The 21675-nt window shown below is 39.8% G+C and overlaps 1 protein-coding gene across 1 annotated transcript; it reads left to right on the forward strand.

Annotated features, from left to right (window-relative positions):
• Window positions 1–1172: 1172 nt before the first annotated feature.
• Window positions 1173–6583, forward strand: LOC115995293 (transcription factor HY5-like). Its single transcript, XM_031119799.1, has 4 exons — window positions 1173–1383; window positions 1498–1696; window positions 6082–6238; window positions 6338–6583. The coding sequence occupies exons 1-4, from the start codon at window positions 1302–1304 to the stop codon at window positions 6407–6409; spliced, it is 510 nt and encodes a 169-aa protein (XP_030975659.1). The 5' UTR covers window positions 1173–1301; the 3' UTR covers window positions 6410–6583.
• Window positions 6584–21675: the final 15092 nt, after the last annotated feature.

Here is a 21675-nt window from a genome sequence, read left to right on the forward strand (position 1 = left end):
AAATTCTTGGGTATATAATAAAATAGATATGATTAATTCGTGTGACTTCAGTTTTTATAACTTATTTAGCAGATTCTGTAGATTTCCTAGTATCACTTGGGCCAGCAAACCTGGCTAGGCAATTTCTTGAAAAGACCAATCAACGACCATAGATGAAGCTGGAACTTACTCTTAACTATATGTCAACTTTCATTTGTCTCTCTTCTTCTTCTTCTTTCTTTTTTTTTTTTTCTTTTTTTTTTAATTTAATTTTTTTTTACAAGATAGAATTTCTACTCTAACTTAATCTAAGTGTATATATGTGTGAAGCTCTTTTCTTGAAACTTAAACTCCGACCATTAACCTCACACTCCATAAGCACTTATACTTATAAAGTGATTATTTCTGTTCATCTCCCCACTACTTTTTCTGTTCTTTCTATTAATTTATGAAGAAAATCAAAGAAAGAAAAAGAAATAGTAACTTCGAGGAGAAAAGTTAGGACTGTAAACGAGCCAAGTTTTGTCGAGTAGTGAATGTTCAAGCTTGGCTCGACAGCAAAAATAGAATGTTCAAGCTTGGTTTGAGTTTGATACAAGCCTACAAATACTGTTCAAGTTTGACCTCGTTATAAAGTATAAAAGCTTGAGCTCTGCTTGGCTTGGCTTGATTCATTAGTTAAGCCAAGCTCGGGCTCAATATCTCATTTTTGAGATATTGAGCTTGAAATCCAACATAAGTATATTATCAAGCCTATATTAAGTTTATTGTCTAGCTTATTTGGTTTGAGTGAGTGGTCTCAACTTAAAATTAATTAAAGTTTTAGAAAAATGTGAGTTTACTTTAAGCTCATATCAATTTTATTACCAAACTCATAAATAAGTTTAGGCTCAATTTATTTGGTTACTTTTATATCGAGCCTTGATATACACGAGTTTGTTTATGAACAATATTTTTTACTCAGTCTCGGCACATTTCTTAAATAAGCCTAAAACTAAAGCTTAAACTTGGCTTGTTTATAAACAAACAAACAAAAACGAGTTTTTTATCGAGCCAAGAACAGCCTGCTTCGTTTATAGTCTTACAAAAAAAGAAAAAAAAAAAAAGTAAAATCAATAGTATTTAATTCACATATTAATATGGAAAGGAAAAAAGTGGCGGCTTTCTATATATCAACGTGTTCGTTTATGAACCAAAACTTTGCCTTTCAAAGATGACAAAAAGTCCAAGAGCAAAGACGAGAGAGAGAGAGAGTTCAATACTACTGAACACATACATTTCTGATTGAGTCAGGCCATCACTGAAATCATTGAGAGCTAAAGATGTCTCTTCCAAGAGCTTCAGATAGCAATAACAGCAACCCTTTCCCCCATTCTCTCTTTCCACACAAGCAGAGCAAAGTAGGTTAGTGCATATAATATATATTTTTCATCAATATTTGTTAATATTCATGTCCTTAATTAATTATTATATAATATATATTTATTTTTATTAGCATTGGTTAATTTTGATTTTCAGAAGAGAGTGATGAAGATTTGTTCACAGTTCCAGACGTGGAAACTCCACCAACTATGAATTCTTCTGACATCTCTAATGTTTTTGGTAATAATAAGGAAAATAATAGTGCAGAGACTCAGCACCACAGTACTTCTGGGTTATCTGGTAAGCGTCGCAGGGGAAGAAACCCTGTTGATAAAGAATACAGACGTCTCAAGAGGTATCTTAATCTTCTTTTTCTGTTTAATTTATGGATGAATAAACCCATTTATAAATATATATATATATCAGATTATAATTATATAGCTAGCTTTTATTGTACATGTTTTTTTTTTTTTTTTTTTTTAGCATTTAACCTTAAAAAAAAAAAGGGAAAATCATACGATTGCTTTTAGTATTGCAATGAATTAATTTTATGGTTCATTTGGATTAGCTTCTTTTTTTTTTTTTTTTGGGCTAAACGATGGCAAAAATACAATTATTGTTAAAAAAAGAGTGAAGTTTTAAAAAATTATAAATATAAAAATAAGTTAACAAGGTAATCTAAGACTCTTATACCACAAGGATCACTGGATCAGAAGATCAACTACAAAAATGTCTAAGCCTAATTAGGAGGAGATTAACATATGAAAGCTTGATAGTAAAACAACTAGAACTTGTTTAGATCCACAATTTTAATTGCGGCTTGATTAATTTTAAGCATAACACACTTAATGCGGAATATACGTGATTAGCAAATAAATTAATCAAAGCACTCAACAATTGCACGAATGAACCAATTAGTGCAAGGCAAATATGTAAAGGGCAGTAGGGAAATGATACTCAGACCCAAAATAACATGGTGATGTGTTATCAAAGAAGAAAACTGAAGAACTCGGCAACCCTTCAAGCCAAAATGATCCACTAGTGAATAAGTTAGAGTACAAGGATAACCAAAAAAATTTTCCAAGCCTGATCTATCCTAAGTACTTGAGCCCTCCAAACTTCAGCTACCAACGGACTTCTTAGAGTCTTGTCTTCACTAGCTTTTTGGATCTTGCAATATTGCCCGATTGCACTACCAAGTCTCACTGGCTTATTTTGGCAAAGACTCAATGCTTCCCAAGCTCCAAAACACTCTTTACACTTTAAATGGGTGTGGGTTGTGTTTAAGGACAAATCTCTTCTCAAAGTATGACAATAGGAGAGGAGAAAGAAAAGAAACTACAATGATTTCTCATTTAAGGATGAGTAGCTCTCTCTAAAAGGTGAATGTTGTGAAACCTTTCTAGGGTTTTCTTCTGAACAATCTGCTTACAATTTTGTGGGTAATGACCGAATATGTAGTATGAGTGAAGGGTATAAAAATCACACTTAAAATCCCAATTGTTAGGTTATCTCGAGAGTCATCTCACGGGTTGGCCAAGTCACAAGATGCATTGACTCTTGAACTTCCACATGTGTTCCTCACATGACCTTTCGTGGGTGCTACAATCGCAAGCCAAGTCACGAGATCAACTTCTTCAGCAATCTTCACCAACTTAATACTTAACTCATTACAATTAAATCCCACAAAATACAAGGAAATAAATTAATACAATTACAACATTTTTTGTCATGAAATAAAGCCAACGTAAATGTTATATAAAAACCATAACTTTACTACATGTAAATTTGATGTAGGGAATGTGATGGGCTGTTTGTGTATGATTTAGAAACAATAAAATGGTGAGTTGTTTAGAATACATTGATAGGTGGATAAGTACCTCTGCAAGAACACATAGTTCCAAATAGCACACAAAGTCTAACAATTCATTTATATACAAAAACTGATTTACAAAGGGTTTACATTCTACTACTTACATTAGTTGTTTGGCATTAGCAGCTTTTAGATGGTTGACAAGCGTTTAAATCCTATCGGCTAATGCTTAAGAGATCTTCTAACTAACTAACTAATTAGTTACAAGAGGATTAGGATATAGCTACTTGAAATACCTTTAATCGAAATCTATTTGAAGTAGTCCGGTATATGAGTATCAGACAACCTAAAGGACATCAGTAATAATCTGTCACTTTCAGTCTATGTCATAACTACCATTAGACATTTTGTAGAAAATCAAGATTAATCTCCCCAGATTTTTATTATGAGTCTCAACGGTGTGTTTGTTGCAAGAACAAAACACACATCATCCACAACCTATATACTTTGATGAAATTGATGAGAAAGAGAGAGAGATGTTTCTCAATGTGTTGTTCTCTATAACACCACACGTGAAAATCCTGTAAGTTGCACAAATAAGCCTCACCCTCCTCTATATAGACAACTGAAGGATACGAAGACAAGAGATACAAACTCTTTGGCAATAGATTGGATTGAGCCCACTACTGGGCAAACTCTAATTGTTTTCAGTTTGACCCAATATTTCTAACACATTTATTAGAAGCTTTTTGAGAGTGCAATGCCTAAATAATTAAGTACTGTTTTAGACGCCAAATTTTAATTCCCGTTTAATCAGTTTTAAGCTAATTACAATTGTACATGGTAGTCTTGATTTGGTAAGGCACTAGATTTCTATCACGGCATTTACACACCAATTAAACTTGGTGCTTAATAATGAGAAAGTAAAGTTGCAGAAATTGAAAGTGCAAGAGAAATATTTAACGTGGAAAACCTCTATATTTGGAGAGGGAGAAAACCACAGGTACAAGCCATTCGAATATTCCATTATTTTTAGAAAATAGTTTCAATGGGGTATTATGTTACAATGGAGAAAGAGAGGATAAACAATAATGATAAGAGAGAAAGAGAAGGTGAGAAGAGGCTTCCAGTGTAGAGAGAGAGAGAGAGAACTGGTCATTTATTCTCCTTTTCTTCCTTGAGCCCTCCATTCTTTTATAGCAGTGGACAACCTGCATTTGGTGCTTCTTTGACAGGAGTGCTTGTGCTTGTACTGCACACAATAATGCTGCTTTGACAAGCTGGCCCTCTACTATAATATGGCCAAAACTTGTAGCATATGGCTGGGATTTGTTGCTGCAACTGTAATAGTCCTTGACTGATTTTGTCATTATTTTTACCCACTATCTTGGACGCGTGGACAATAACTAATCGCTACATACTTTCTTGTTTATATATATCTATTTATCTTTCTTTTCTTATTATCTGCTATGCCTTGGACACGTGGTGATGGTGGATTGACTCATTATTACCAACCTATAACATCACCCCATACAACAATTAAACCGGAATTTACACAATTAACCAAATTAGCTAAGCATGGAACTCAACGATTACATGAATAAACATAATTAAACAATGCAATATGTAAATGGTAGAATGTAAAGATAAGCAAACCCAAGATAACACCTAATGTGTTTTTGAAGAGGAACACCAGAGTACTTAGAATGAAAACCTCTTCGTGGTCCTCCGAGTATGAAATGATCTACCAATGAATAAGTTAGAGTACAAGAATACATAAAGACCTTCTAAGTCCATAAGCTATCCAATGCACTTGAGCCCTCCAAGTTCTAGCTACCAACGGACATCTTTGAGTCTTGTCTTCAACTAATTTTCTAGATCCTGCAACCAAACCTAGTTGCACCTTCAAGCCTCAATGGCTGAAAATGCGTTTCTCTAATGTTTCCCAGCAACCAATTCACTCACAACACTCAATGGATGGTGATGTTTGTAATTGGGTTAATCTCCTCTCAAAGGTCACAATGGTGAAAGGTAAGAGAGTTGATTAAAATTCTCTCAACTCTCAAGTGGGTGTCTCTAGGTCAAAATACTGAGAATTGAGTGTATATATATGCGGTATAAAAAGGTACAAAAGGTGATCCAAAAATAATAGAATTCTTTCTAGTACCAAGCCACTCATGATACAAGTTGTCTCACGAATTTCCTATTGATTGCTTTCTGAAACTTCTCACGTGTAAGTCACGTGCACCACCCATGAGTTACTTGGTTTGGCGAGTCATCTCACCAGTTAGCATGTCTAGCTGCTCTTCTTGTAATTTCTAACCCAATCCAATTACAAATAAAGCCCACAAAATACATAGACATTAAGCATGAAAATACAAGGAAATAGGCACAAAATAAAACCAACACAAAACAAGGAATTTACAACTTAACACTTTTCTATAATTTTGTGGTTAAAATTTTGGAAATAGGAGGAGACACTTTTAATGGTTATGATATTGATTCTCAAGAAAAAAAGGTTGGTAAGAACACTAATTAGGATGTGAGACAATACTTATAATAGCTCATTTCTTAGCAGATGGAGTCATAGATCTATATTAATGTCGTGATTTGTGTAAATGATTTAATGAGTCAAAACACTATGTATATGCTAACAAGATAATTTTTAATAGACAATTATATAATATATTTAATAGTTATGTGAGCTGTTTAAATCATTTAATAAGTCATGTAATTAAAGTGTATATGGAAGTCTTTTGAATGGCCATGTAATACAAGTGCTAAGAAGATGGTAAATAGGCCATCATATTCTTTGTCGAAATGCAAATGGTTTCTTAAATACAATAATCATTCAACACGATCAGATAAGTGTATTGGCCTTCCTGAAAATATGGTGAGTGATCCAAAGCATAATCTCCTCTTTATAGGTTGCTAAGGAACAGGGTGTCTGCTCAACAAGCCCGAGAAAGGAAGAAGGTATATGTCACTGACCTGGAATCAAGAGCCAAAGACTTACAGGACAGGAACTCGAAATTAGAAGAGAAGATCTCAACTCTGGTCAATGAAAATATCATGCTTAGGAAGGTGAATATCTCGTACCTGTCTGAGAGCTTTATTTACACACACACACTTGTATAGAAACTGTCATGTTTGCATATATAATTTAAATCCATTCTTCAACAGGTTCTTATGAACACAAGGCCTAAGAATGATGAAAGTGTTGAGCCGAAGCAGGATCAATTTAGCAAGAGCTGAGAAGCATAAGGTGTTTGTTACTTTAGGCCTTTCAAGTTAATAAATTTTTATTAAGGATTCTCATAGACCCTTTAATTTAGACAAATGTAAATCATCATATTTCCTAAACCATATATGTATAAACGCAAGACACAGTTTATTAATAAGACCAGTGGGTTGGAGTATGTCTCTAAATTTATTTGGTGGTTAAGATAAAGCATGTTTTATTTCTGGGATAAATAAGATTTTTTCAACTAGAAAAGGAGAAAAAATTTCAAATAATTTCTATGGATGAATAACTAATAATAAGTTCAATTATGAATATTTTATTTTTATTTTTTGAATAAATAGGTAATGATGAAGCAATTGATTAGATTATGGGCTGATTAGATGATTGCATGACAAAAATAGAAAGAGGTCTGAGTAGTGCAGGGACGGATCCACAGGGGGGGCCAAGCCCCTCCCCCCCCCCGCGGCCCAAAGAAAAAAAAGGAAAAAAAAACTGGGCCCCCCTAGCCCAAAGGAGAAAAAAAAGAATTTTTTTTAATGATTATATATATTTTTTATTTCTAGAATTGTGTCTTACTTTTCCAAAAACTTAGACTTCCTCTCTTTTCATTAGTCTAACCCCACTCAAAAACTTAACAAAAACAAAATTTTAAAATAAAAAATAAAAAATCTCAGGCAATCCGGTATTAGAGCACTAGCATTAGTTGTTCTAAATGATAAATATTTAGTATTTAGAACACCAAATATCAAAAACACTACTGTATGAGACATTTAAAATGCTATATTAAAATAGCAAAAGTAAGTTTTGGTTTGTGAAAATAATTTTTAATTTTAATTTTTTTTTTTGCAACAGTTGATACTCTTAAAAAACAATATTATTTTATTTTTTTTTTATTTTTTTTTTTTGGTCTTTGTTGGTAAATGATTTCATCTTAATTAAGAAATAATGATTTTGTGTATTGATCTTAGTTAATAGTTTGTTAGTACTATATGGATACTTATTTGAATTTTTTTTTTCTTCTTATACTTCGGCTCCCCAAACTTGAAATCCTAGATTTGCCCCTGAGTAGCATCATCATAATAACTTCAAATGACATGCTATAAGAGTGATAAATATAGTGAAAGTAGGGGGCATCTCTCATAGCTATTATCAACTAGAATGACACAATTTTTATTTTTCTGGAAGAAAGAGTTACTCAATTTATAGGGCTTCTTATTGGAATAATTCGAGAGAGACACCCAATTTACATGTTGAAAGTTGAAATGTGTGATTGGGAGTGTTGGACACTTTCTGCTCACCCTTATTTACATAAATTCACTACTTTTTGGTCGATCACTCACGGTTGCACAAATTAACAAGTTATGAAATTGAATGTGAAAATGCATGGGTATGTACCTAGTACTGTTGATTGTTTACATTATTTCCGTGGTTCAGCTTGTAACCGTATGTTTCCAAAATTGATAATATTAATATGAGCAAAACTTAAGTACAGTACTTAGGTGCTGTTTCTTAAGTTCTTTTTTTAAAATTCTATCATGTGGATTTTTTCTCATTAGATAGAAGTGTATTTTTTAGTTAAGTAGCCACATGGCTAAATTTTAAGAGGGGAACTTAAGAAACAGCATCTGAGGTACTGTACTTAAATTTTGTCACGCTAATATTCTCTAGATTTTGTACTTAGGCCTTAGTGCTTGGTCATAACCTCAGGATGCATCTTGGTCGAGGTGTTCCTAGTTAGACTTTTACTTGCTCGGTTCTTTAGTTAGTCGATTTGTCCTATAAGGTTCGAGTGATGATATGTCATCTGTACTTTTTTTTTTTTTGACAATCTCTGTACTTCTTTTCTAATTGTGGTATGTTAGTATTCTGAGGTGAAGTGAATAAATCACTATTATTTATTCCTTGGTTATCATAGATTTTCATTGGTCGCAATGACAGCCCATGCATAGCATCACGATTTCATGGCTTCAAGTTTCAACTAGAAACAGTGCCACATTTTTATAAATATAATGAAATATAGCTTAGTTAAGAGCTTCGTAATTTAGTGGTATTGATTGCTCTCATTTATAAGGAGGACCAAGGTTCAAATTGTCCCTCTCCATTGTTGTAACTCTCAAACAAAAAAAAAAACCTTTCCTTCTTTTTATTTATTGATTTATTAAATGTATCATCTTATTGCTTGTACAAGGACTATAATATATTTTATTTTTGAATAAAGCTTTTTTCTAGACCTCAAGTATGTTGGATGGTAAGAATGGTAAAAATTTCCCAACCCTCTTTACTAATTTTTATCTCACTTGAGTTTTTCCGTCTCGAAAAAAGGTGACTAAGCAAGGACAAGTTTTGCTTGCCCTTTCTGCCCTGAATTTCTATAGTATATGTTTTTAATTTATTTTATATATATAGATACTCTATTATCAACCATGGTTACAAACTTTTTAGCTTTAGAACGCGCCCAAAAAGTCCTATAATAGAACTTCATACAAAAAAAGGTGGACATCTATCGTAAACAACTTCATGTTCTTCGTATATCCTCTCTAATTTACCAATAGGTTTATATAAGTGTTACCTACACAGTACGTGTGACGAGGTAGTCACCTTTACGCTGGTCGAACAAACTCCTTGTAATCATTTAGCAGAATTGAAGGGGCAAAAATTAGCATGACGAACCTTCACCACATTGGGCCTGACGGATCCAAGCCCATGGGCTGGCAATAGGTGAGCCCAGGGCCTAGAATGATTCCAGATACTTGTTACACACGTTGGAAAGCTGGTAGTGTCTCAAAGGAAATCAGAAACTTAGTGCAAAGAGCATTCCGAAAGATACGCGCGTTAATGAAAGATCCTCTCTATAAGAAAATGTCTTGTCCATCACGTTTGGGATTACTTAAGAGGATTCCTATAAGGAAAAGACTTCTACATCAAGGAGGAGAGGCCAACATACTACTACTACTATAAAAGCCCCAATACCCTCACAAATTAAGGTACGCATAATTTACCCTCTCTAGCACTCTAGAGTTGTGAGAATAATTCTAACTTGACCTTCGGAGGGTATTTGGCCGGCACCACACCGGTGTTCTCTGTGAGCTCTTGTATTATTTTGTTGTGCAGGTCTACTTTGAGCGTGCGAGTGCTGCGTGATCTATTGGTGATCGTTTCGGCATCATTAGTTGGCACCGTTTGTGGGAAAGCGTTTAAGCCACATTGTCACTTCCCAGACAAAAGAGTTGCATGGTACTCACTCGCTCAATGGCGACCACTAACGACGTTCAAGAAGAAGAACCCCCCACGACTGCACTTGAGAAGCAGGTTAAGACTCTCGCCGCAGCCGTGGAGCGCCTCACTAAACAAAACCACGACCTGGAGGAGTAGCTGAACCAGAAAAACGCAGCACCAAATAACCAAGGAGCGGATCAAGAAGGAACTAACGCTGAAAGGAGGAACCAAAAGGGACCATAGACCAGTAACGCCCCAAGCAGACTGGAGCGACAAAACATGAGCCTTCCCTCCCTTTTGGATACGGCACTGCCATCTATTATCGCAGAGATGCAGGCAATGAAGGAACAGATGGAAGTAATGATGAACGCTCTCAAGGGACGAGTGTCCAGCGACCTCGACGACCTTGTTAATCCGACTGACTCGCCATTCACCACCTCCGTCAACTCCTTCCCCCTGCCGAGTAAGTTTTGCATGCCACATATGGATAGTTATGACGGGGTCAAGGACCCTCTAGACCACCTAGAGACCTTTAAGACCTTGATGCACCTTCAAGGAGTAGCAGATGCAATTATGTGTAGGGCCTTCCCTACAACGCTAAAGGGTGCGGCAAGAATTTGGTTCAGCCGGCTGGCACCCAACTCTATCAGCACCTTCAAGGAGCTAAGCACTCAATTTACTACGCACTTCATCGGTGGACATCGGTACAAGAAGTCTACGGCTTGCTTAATGAGTATCAAGCAGCGAGAGGAGGAAACGTTGAGGGCCTACATATCCCGCTTCAATAAGGAGGCACGCTCGATTGATGAAGCCGACGACAAGATACTTGTAGCAGCATTCACGAATGGGCTGAAGGAGGGTAAGTTTTTGTTCTCCCTGTACAAAAACGACCCAAAGACTATGTCAGAAGTGCTTTATAGGGCCACCAAGTATATGAATGCTGAAGACGCGCTATTGGCCCGAGAAGAGAGACCCAAGAAAAGAGAAAGGCAAGAAGACACTCGGCAGGACCAAGGCCGGAAGAAAGCAAGGACAGGAGACCGAAGGGATGAGAGACGCCCTAAGCCCCTAGAGGGAAGATTCACAAGCTTCACTCCATTAACCGCCCCAATAGATCAAGTTCTAATGCAAATCAAGGACAAGGGGGCTCTGACGTTTCCTGGAAAGCTGAAGAGTGATCCCAACAAACGATTTAGGGATAAATATTGCCGCTTCCACCATGACCATGGTCACGACACGGCCGATGCTATGACCTGAAGCAGCAAATTGAAGCCCTTATCAGACAAGGAAAACTGCAGAGGTTCGTTAGCAAAGAGAGAACGGATCCACTCCCACAAGAACAACACCTTCGACGGGAGAATGAGCGACCGAGACCCCCCATAGGGGACATAAGGATGATAGTGGGAGGAACAGGTGCAGCCGGGTCTTCAAAAAAGGCTCGCAAAACCTACCTTAGGATGGTGCAAAATGTTCAGCTGACAGGAACTGTGACGAAGATAGCACGGAGAGAAGGCCCCATTATCGGATTCTTAAAAGAAGATGCGCGACATCTTCACCATCCACATGACGATGCGCTTGTCATCAGCATACGGGTAGGGAACTACAACATGCACCAGGTGTTGGTTGATAACGGCAGCTCAGCAGATATCCTATACTATCCGGCGTTCCAGCAGATGGGGATCGACAAGGAAAGATTGATTCCGACAAATGCCCCGCTCGTTGGTTTCGGAGGAAGCTGGGTATTCCCCCTGGGTGCGGTCACATTATCTGTGACAGTAGGCGATTACCCCCAGCAAATTATCAAGGACGTAACGTTCCTAGTGGTCGATTGCTCGTCTGCCTACAACGCTATCCTCGGACGACCCACGCTCAATTCGTGGAAGGCGGTAACTTCAACTTACCACCTAATGATTAAGTTCCCTACTGACTATGGAGTGGGAGAGCTGCACGGAAGTCAAATGGCCGCGCGTGAATGCTATATAGCCATGATGGAGATGGAGGATCAGGTCCAGGCCTTGAATATAGAAGAGCACCGGACGGTGACGGAGCCGATAGAGAAACTAGAGGAGATACCTCTTGACAGTTCCAATCCTGACCGAACGACCAAAATCGGAACACTCGCTAACCCCGCAATCCATCAAGAGCTCATAACTTTTCTCAAGAGCAATCGAGATGTATTCGCCTGGAGTCATGATGACATGCCAGGAATAGACCCTTCAGTCATGGTACACAGGTTGAATGTATCGCCCTCCTTTCCACCCGTCCGACAGAAGAAGAAAGTGTTCGCCCCGGAACGAGATCAAGTTATAGCGGAAGAAGTCCGCAAACTATAGGAAGCAAGTTTCATTAGGGAAGTTTACTACCCCGATTGGCTGGCGAACGTAGTAATGGTTAAGAAAGCTAGCGGGAAGTGGCGAATGTGCGTAGACTTCACCGATCTTAACAAAGCCTGCCCTAAAGATAGCTATCCCCTCCCAAGGGCCGATGTCCTAGTAGACTCAACGACTCGGCACCAGCTGCTAAGCTTCATGGACGCCTTCTCAGGTTACAACCAAATCTGAATGCATGAAGCTGATCAGGAGAAAACTTCGTTCATGACCAGTCAAGGCCTCTTCTGTTACAAAGTAATGCCTTTCAGCCTGAGAACGCGGGCGTAACGTACCAAAGGCTTATGAACAAGATGTTCGCGTAGCAAATCGGGAGAAATGTCCAAGTCTATGTCGATGACATGCTAGTAAAGAGCCGAAGGGAGGAAGATCACCTAGAAGACCTTAGAGAAACATTCAACACCCTTCGCACCTACAACATGAAGCTCAATTCGGGAAAGTGCGCCTTCGGGTGACGGCGGGAAAATTCCTAGGATTCATGGTATATCAAAGGGGGATTGAAGCCAACCCGGACAAGATCCGAGCCATAATGGAGATGGCTCCACCAAGAAATGTGAAGGAGATACAAAGCCTCAACGGCAAAATAACGGCATTGAATAGATTCGTGTCAAGAGCCACAGACAAGTGCTTACCCTTCTTTCGTATACTGAAGAAGTCTTTCGAGTGGACTGCCGAGTGTCAGCGAGCATTCGAGGAGTTGAAAGCCTATCTATCTTCCCCACCGCTGCTGAGTCCCTCGCAACCAGGTGAAGACCTTTTCCTCTACCTCGCCGTCTCCCCCGCTGCCGTTAGCACCGCCTTGATTAGAGAAGAGGATAGGGTACAGAAACCCGTATACTACACCAGCCAGGCACTCTACGGTGCCGAAGAAAGATACCCACCTATGGAGAAACTTGCCTTTGCATTAGTTACGGCGGCTCGCAAGCTCAAGCCATACTTTCAAGCCCATACGGTGAACGTCCTGACCGACAAGCCCTTGCGACGGGCGATGAGCAACCCTGAAGCTGCGGGTCAACTGACGTTATAGGCTATAGAGTTGAGCGAGTTTGAAATCAAGTACCACCCATGGACCGCCATCAAAGGACAGATCGTCGCTGACTTCATAGCAGAATTCACTCATAACGAGGACAAGGGGGCAGAAGAGTCCCCTCATTGGAGCATATATACTGACGGATCATCCAACAGACGCTCGGGGGGGGCTGGCATTGTACTACTGTCACGCGAAGGAGATAAGGTTGAATGTATGGTCCGTCTCGACTTCCCCACCACCAATAATGAAGCAAAGTACGAAGTATTAGTAGCAAGCCTTGACCTCGCTAAAGCAGCAAGAGCCACAAGTGTAGTCATTCACTGTGACTCTCAAGTCGTGGCTAATCAAGTGAATGAAGACTATGAATGCAAGGGCGAAAGGATGAAGAGATACCTTGATCAAGTAAGGGCAAGAGTAGACGACCTAGAGGCCAAAATCATCCAAATCCCCAGAGGAGAAAATAAGCACGCCGACTGTCAAGCCAAAGCCGCTTCAGCAGAGCATATGATAATCCCTGGTAATGTACTTTTTTTTGTTCAGCTTTCTCTACTAATAGCTTCCGGCGACATGCAGGAGATAGGCTCCGAAAGTAATTGGACTACACCGATAGTTTCATACTTAAAGAACGGGGTCTTACCAGACGGGAAGGAGGTTACGAGAAAGCTGAAGGTCCAGGCGACGAGGTTCGTCTTGATAATAGACGTCCTGTACAAAAAAGGCTTCTCACGTCCATATCTGAGATGCTTGGGTACGGAAGAAGCAGACTACGTCATGAGGGAGATACACGAGGGTATTTGCGGAAACCACTCAGGCACACGATCATTAGTACACAAGTTGATCCGAGCAAGATACTACTGGCCTACAATGATGTAGGACGCGCAAGCTTATGTCCAGTCCTGCGACAAATGCCAGAGGTTTAGCAATTTCATCAGACAGCCGTCTGAAGAACTGACCCCTATATCAGCACCCTGGCCATTCGCACAATGGGGACTTGATATCATGGGCCCATTCCCGACGGCGATCCGGCAGCTAAAATTCCTAGTAGTTGGCATAGACTACTTCACTAAGTGGGTAGAGGCGGAAGCCTTAGCCACCATCACGGAGAAGAATATCTGAAGTTTTGTCTGGAGGAATATTATATGCAGGTACGGATACCCAGAGTACTGGTCTCTAACAACGGTAAGCAATTTGACAATAGCGCGTTCAGAGACTTCTGCTCAGTGCTAGGGATCAGGAATCACTATTCGTCGCCCGCACACCCACAGGCAAATGGGTAAGTCGAAGTCACGAACCGGTCCTTGCTCAAGATAATCAAGACCTGGCTCGAGGGGGCAAAGGGTATCTGGCCGGACGAACTACCAAGCGTCCTATGGGCATACCGAACCACAGCAAGAACACCCACTGGAGAAACACCATTTCAACTTGCATATGGAACTGAAGCTATCATTCCCGCAGAAGTGGGGCTCACGAGCTACCGGGTGGAGAGCTATGACGAAGATAAGAACAAAGAGGCCATGCGCCTCCAGCTCGACCTAGTGGACGAAGTCAGAGCAGCAGCAGAGCAGAGGTTGGCGCGTTACCAGAATCTCATGGAAAAACACTACAACACCAAAGTGAGGCATAGGGACTTCCAAGTCAGTGACCTTGTACTACGAAAAGTAATGGGTGCCGCTAGAGATCCTTCGCAAGGAAAGCTCGGCCCCAACTAGGAAGGACCCTATAGGATCGCATCATGGCAAAGGAAGGGGACCTACCACCTCGAGACAATGGACGGACAAAAGCTGCAGCACCCTTGGAACACGGAGCATCTACGAAAATACTACCAATAGAGTGAATGAAGGACCAGTGATGATCCCCAATTTCCTAGTTTATTTAATTTTAGCTACAATTACTAGTTTTCCTTTAATAATTTTTGCTACAATATTTTGTGCCTTTTTAAGCCCAAGGGGGCAGGTACTTTTCCTACAAATGCATTTTCTTTTTTAAAAGAGAAGTTATTCAGACACAACCATGTTTTCTAATTAAATCACCCATAGGGTGAGAATATCTACAAAGTCCACAAAGTGGACGGATTACCCATAGGGTGAGAATATCTACAAAGTCCACAAAGTGGACGGATCACCCATATGGTGAAAATATCTACGAAATCCACAAAGTGGACGGATCACTCATATGGTGAAAATATCTACGAAGTCCACAAAGTGGACGGATCACCCATATGGTGAACAGATCACCCATATGGTGAAAATATCTACAAAGTCCACAAAGTGGACGGATCACCCATAGGGTGAAAATATCTACGAAGTCCACAAAGTGGACGGATCACCCATATGGTGAAAATATTTATAGTAGTCCACAAAGTGGACGGATCACCCATATGGTGAAAATATTTATAAAAGTCCAAAAAGTGGACGGATCACCCATAAGGTGAAAATATTTAAAAAGTTCACAAAATGGACGGATCACTGATAAGGTGAAAATAGTTAGTCCACAAAATGGACAGATCACCCATCGGGTGAAAATATCTACAAAGTCCACAAAGTGGACGAATCACCCATAGGGTGAAAATATTCACGAAGTCCACAAAGTGGATGAATCACCCATAAGGTGAAAATATTCAGTCCACAAAGCGGACGGATCACGGATAAGGTGAAAATAGTTATAAAATCCACAAAGTGGACGGATCATCCATATGTTAATATATAAAGTGGACGGATCACCCAGTGAGTAGAAATACCTACCAAGCCCACAAAGTGGACGGATCACAAATGGGTTAGAAATATTTACCAAGCCCAAAAATTGGACGGATCATCTTAGGCGGGCAGCAGTCAAAACCCATAAATAGACGGATGAAATTAAATCACGCTAAGTAGGCGAATCGTCCCTGACGTAAGAGAACTCCTTAAGTTAATAAAATGGACGGTTAAAACGAAATCCACAAAATAGGCAAGTCGTCCCACACAAATTTCGTTTAATATGCAAAAACGGCCAGTTAGGTGACGACCAACCCATAAATTGGACGAATAATAGTAAATTCTACTTGGATGGACACAAGCCCGTCAACTGCACGGATCGACCCGTTAGGTGAAAATTTCCAAAGGACAGGATAGGTTTCCTAAGTATTCAAGTAGGACGGATCGTCCAAAAAAAAAAAAAAGACAAACTATACAAGTCCATAAGAATGGCCAGTTCTACATGTAATGAGCAACTTGAAGAGGACGGATATTTATGCATCATTCAAAAAAAAATAATAATAATAAAGACAGATATAGCAAGCATAAAATTGTAAAATAATGCAATAACGACGGATAAAACCCACAAAGGGTAATTGTTTAGTACACAAAATTAAGGACGGATCGTTCTCCCAAAATAAAAATAAAATCTACATTTTCGGATCGGTATCTTGAACATTTTTTGCTGGAGCTAATTCTTCGTCACCTTGAACTGCCTCCTCAACAAAGAGGTCGTCTGTGTTCTCTGAGTCGACGGGCAGAGCAGACGTCTGATCTTGGTCATTGACATTTATCATTGACACGTCCAGTTCAGGGTAGGCTCTCTTAACTTGACGGAGCGCGTCATCAAAACCTTGAAGGAACGAGCCCCCCAGCTCGCCTAATAAGGCGTCGGAATCACGGTATTCTCAGACCGCTACCTCCTTAGCCTGACAGAGCGTTTCCTTCAAGTCTTGGATTTCCTTTTCTTTGATCTCCAGGGCCTTCCCAGCCTCATCCGTCTTTTACTCAAGCTCTTTCCTTACCTGTTCTGAAAGTTCAAGCTTTTTCTCCATAGTGGACTTCCACTTGCTAAGTTGACTCAGCTCACTCTCCGTCTGCTCTGCCTTTACTCGCACATGTTCTAGAGCCGCCTCACGGTTAAGACACCGATCCATTAAGCTCTTCATCATGACCAAGGACTGGAACAAACAAGTTAAAAAGTGTTAGACAAAAAACTAAGTAGACGGACTTAAGTCGACGGACAAAGATTACCTAAGCAACAGCAAAGAGACCCGTCTCCCCCATTGCCTCCGTCAAGTGATTGCCCAGATCCTCATAGTCCTCCGACGAGATAATAGATGAAAGCTTCTCCAAGACAAATTTGGAGTCATCACAGAGGAGAGGAGGAGGCTTTTCTTGGTTTGTGGACAGAGCCTTCATTAAGCCCTTGCCGGACCCGTGCTTTACTGGGGTGACGGTCTTCACACCCTCAGCCATCAACCCTACAACGGGTTCCAGAGAGACCTTTTGCTGCTTATGTGGACGGTCAAATTTGGACGACGGTTTCCTCTTTGTCGACGGAGCCGTCCCCTTAGGAACCACCTCACCGGACTCCTTTTTCTTGACGGCCTGTGATTTTATTAGCGCTCTCCTCTTAGCGTCATCCATCTCTGTAAAACAAGACGGATGAAGTTATTTACATATAGTTGAAGCCATTTATGCGAAGTAAAGGTTGACGGACTTACGTTTGTGAATTCTTTCGTCGTATTTGACGGCTTCAGGGGTGGTTTCAGGACCGTCACAATACCAATGGATGGTGTTCGGATTTACCAACTTCGCCCAAGTCCTTTCTTCCGGCTTGGTCTTTTGAAAAATCTTCTCGAGAAAGCTAAACTCCTCAATACTAACTTGTGGGCGCCGTCTACCTGCAGAGAAAATGGACGGTTAGAAGAAGAATTATAACTGACGGATATGAAAAGAATTACAAATTAGGATGGGTGCATACGAGATGAATGTAACACTTCCCAAGTTGTGTCAACGGGCATATACTCCGTCTCCCCTGGATGGCTCATCCATTCGTCACCCTTTAGGAAGAAGTAACGACTCTTCCAGTCTCTATTTGAGTCAGGAGTTTCAAAAATGACCTTCAACAAGGGGCTCCTACTGGCAAAATTATACATTCCTCTTGACCTGTCTATTTCGTCTGGACGGTAGCAATGAAGGAATTCACGCACCGTCAGCCTCCTAATGTCGTTTGTCATAGTACCATAGAGAATCTCCATTGCTATGAAGACCCTCCAGGCATTTGGAGATATCTGGGTGATGGACAGACCCAAATATTTTAAAAGTTCTCTATGTAGGGTACTTAGCGGAAACCGAAGTCCTACCTTCAGCATCTGCTCGTACACTCCGACACCTTCTACCCCGTCGTAATAACATTTCTCTGATACGTAGGGTAGACGGATTGGAATGTAGTCCGGAATTTGGAAGTTAGCCCTAAAAGTGCTGAAGTGTTTCTCTTTAATGACAGAAGTGAATTTATGCACCGTCCACTCTGGTAGCATGATGAACTCTCTAAGTTCATCAGCACCGATGACGGATCCCAATGCTTGATCCTCGCCATCATCAGAAGCATCTTCTGGCTCAACCATCTCCATATCCTCATTTGTTTAGGACGAGGAAGAGGCGGACGGACTCCTCTCTTCGCCGGGACTATCTGGGTCTCTATGACCGGACGAGTATACTTCCTTGTATTCCATCCCGTCACGAACCACTGACTGATTACTTGACGCACTAGACATTGCCTACAATTGACGATAAAACCTAAGACTGACAGATCTAAGAGTATTGACAGGTGTGTAGGTCTAGCTAAATATAATTACAAATGCAAGACTTGTAAATAAAAATAGCAATACTCACTGTTCTCTGAATTAACTGAAGGTCGACGGTTGTGTAGTCGACGGGTATGGATGTACGACGGAGTGCTCTGACAAGGTTGACGGTGGCGCTTTGACAATGTGTTTTAGCTGTAAAGTGTAGAAATGAGGATGGAGAAGAGTGTTATATATATACTTGAAGTGCACAGAAGACGAAGCGATGCTTCGATCAGATACAAAATCTAATCGAAAAGCGACATGTGGCATGCTCATAAATACTTGACAACCTGTCATCAAATGGTCACAATTTGTGTCCTCCTAGAGAACCGTCAACTTCAGGGATCTTAAACCGACGTCCTAAATATTCTTGGACCGTCAACCCCAAATAATATCAAACCGTCACCCTAAGGGTCCGTCCATCTAAGTCATGACGGACCCATAGAGTGAAGGGGGTAATTGAAGGGGCAAAAATTAGCATGACGAACCTTCACCACATTGGGCCTGACGGATCCAAGCCCATGGGCCGGCAATAGGTAAGCCCAGGGCCTAGAATGATTCCAGATACTTGTTACACACGTTGGAAACCTGGTAGAGTCTCAAAGGAAATCAAAAACCTAGTGCAAAAAGCATTCCGGAAGATATGCGCGTTAATGAAAGATCCTCTTTACAAGGAAATGTCTTGTCCATCACGTTTAGGATTACTCAAGAGGATTCCTATAAGGAAAAGACTTTTACATCAAGGAGGAGAGGCCAACCTACTACTACTACTATAAAAGCCCCAATACCCTCACAAATCAAGGTATGCATAATTTACCCTCTCTAGCACTCTAGAGTTGTGAGAATAATTCTAACTTGACCTTCGGAGGGTATTTGGCCGGCACCACACCAATACTCTCTGTGAGGTCTTCTATTATTTTGTTGTGCAAGTCTACTTTGAGCGTGCGAGTGTTGCGTGATCTATTGGTGATTGTTTCGGCATCATCAAGAATCATAAATAACAGGGAGCATTAAATGTTAAGTCAAGACAAAACTAATGAGAATCAGTTTCAAACATGATGTTAGGCTGTTAGCCCTTTGCCCATGACAGTTGAAACTTGAAACCCATCACGAACTGCCTGCAGTTCAGCTTGAACATTCGTTGTGACACCAAGGTTTAAGGGGAAAAAACCTTTTTGGGATCTGAAATTTACATCTTGACCCTTATTCCAATTTTTTTTTTTTTTTTTTTTTTAAAAAATCTCTATTTGCATTCATAAAGTATAGTAAGGTCACATCTCCTTTTATAATACAAATTAATCTCATACATCAAGAATTTTAAATTTCAAAACAATTATACAAAGAGTGATTCTTGGAGAATGGAATGTGATTGCTTCCTTAGAGGACTCCAATAGTAATGGTGGTTGACTAGTACTAGATTTGATTACATTGTAGTCATGAACTCTCTACTCCTAGCATTTCCCCATTCTGAGTGTTTGTGACATTGTGTCCCTGAAAGAAAGAAGAAGGTTAAAAATGTTAGTAGCAACAAAAGCAGCAGGTGCATACCTTAAATTGGGCTTGGCAGTACCACTCTTGGATCAAGTAATCATGGGATGGGAGGATATAGTCGAGGAGGGTCAGGGTCAATTAGAATGGGGTTTGTTCAAGCGGGTATCAAGCAAGGCACAAGCGAGTTTGCTTGTGTGAATATTGTGCAATGATTGCACAAACTTTCAAAGTGGTGGTGGTGTGTGTCGCCGCCCGAGGGGGGGGGGGGTGGTGTTTCGCTAGATTGAGAGTCTGAGCGAACTTTGAGTGAACAATAGAATTCATTTTATCAACCTAATTAGAGATAAAGAGACCTTCTATTTGTGTTTTGAAGCTGGTTCTTGGGTTGTAGAACTTGAGACCGAGATTGAGAGACATAGTGTTTTTCAAGAGAAACCCACACATCGCAAGATGATGAGTCAAGCAACTGTATAAAGAACACCCAATGTGCAAGCTGAATTGATCTAGCTTAGCAAAGTTCGATCCTATTGTTCCCACTCTAAGAATTCAGGACTGATGTCAGTTGTGGGTTTATCCTCTGCATCAACAAGGAATTTGGTTGACCAAATTGTTACTTTATAGAAATAGAAGAAATTGTGCTAGCCATAGAACGTAATTTTCAATGAGGTTAGATTAATACCATTCATATTTTTTCCCTTAGTGTCAATTTTGCATGTTAGAGATATATTAGCCCTATGTAAGGGCTCAAGCCTAATCCTTCTAGTCTAGAGTTTAGCCTACTATATATAACAGTTGTCTGGCCTGCACAAAGGCCAAAATACTTCAATATTCACTCCTAGGTAAAAGTTCCTACTTTTGATTTACATCACTGCTCCACTTCCCCATGCATAAATAATGATGTTCAAAGAGATTCTTTCAACCTTCAGTCATCTCAAATTCCATTGCTTCACTGATGGTTTTGAGATGAGATTCTTTTAATCTTTTATCTTTGAGTTAAAACCTACTATTGCTGCTCCATGTGTAATATTTTGGTTCAGAGAAGAAGATTCTTTTGGTCTCATTCTTTTGGATTGTAGTTTCAAATATTCCAAGACTATTTTCCAATTATTCCAAGGCTACTCTCCAATAATGTTTGCAAGACTACTTTCAAAAGTATTCCAACACTACTTTTCAGCAAGATTTGGACAAGATATAGACAAGCTTCTTGCTACGGATATTTTGAAGACAAAAGTGAAAATTTCACTATTTACCGTATTGTTCACAGATTATTGTTCACCAATTATTATTCACAGTCACTTTTCACTTTTACTGTTCATGGTACTGTTCACTTCGAATTTTTGCTTATTTAAGGGGGGTTGTCCCTTAAGTTTAAATAGGTTTTTCTTAGAACTTCCTCTTAGAACTATTGAGAGCCTTTCTTTGAGAAAGTTCCTTATTTCACCTAAGCATTTCCTACTACTTTACAATCTTGTATCTAGAACTAGAACAAGTTTTGTAACTGTTAACCTATACTGTTGAGATCTTGTAACTACTACTACTGTTGTAAGTGTTTTGTGCTATTTTCAA

Source organism: Quercus lobata, chromosome 6 (genome assembly GCF_001633185.2).
Source record: "Quercus lobata isolate SW786 chromosome 6, ValleyOak3.0 Primary Assembly, whole genome shotgun sequence".
Lineage (NCBI taxonomy): Eukaryota > Viridiplantae > Streptophyta > Magnoliopsida > Fagales > Fagaceae > Quercus > Quercus lobata.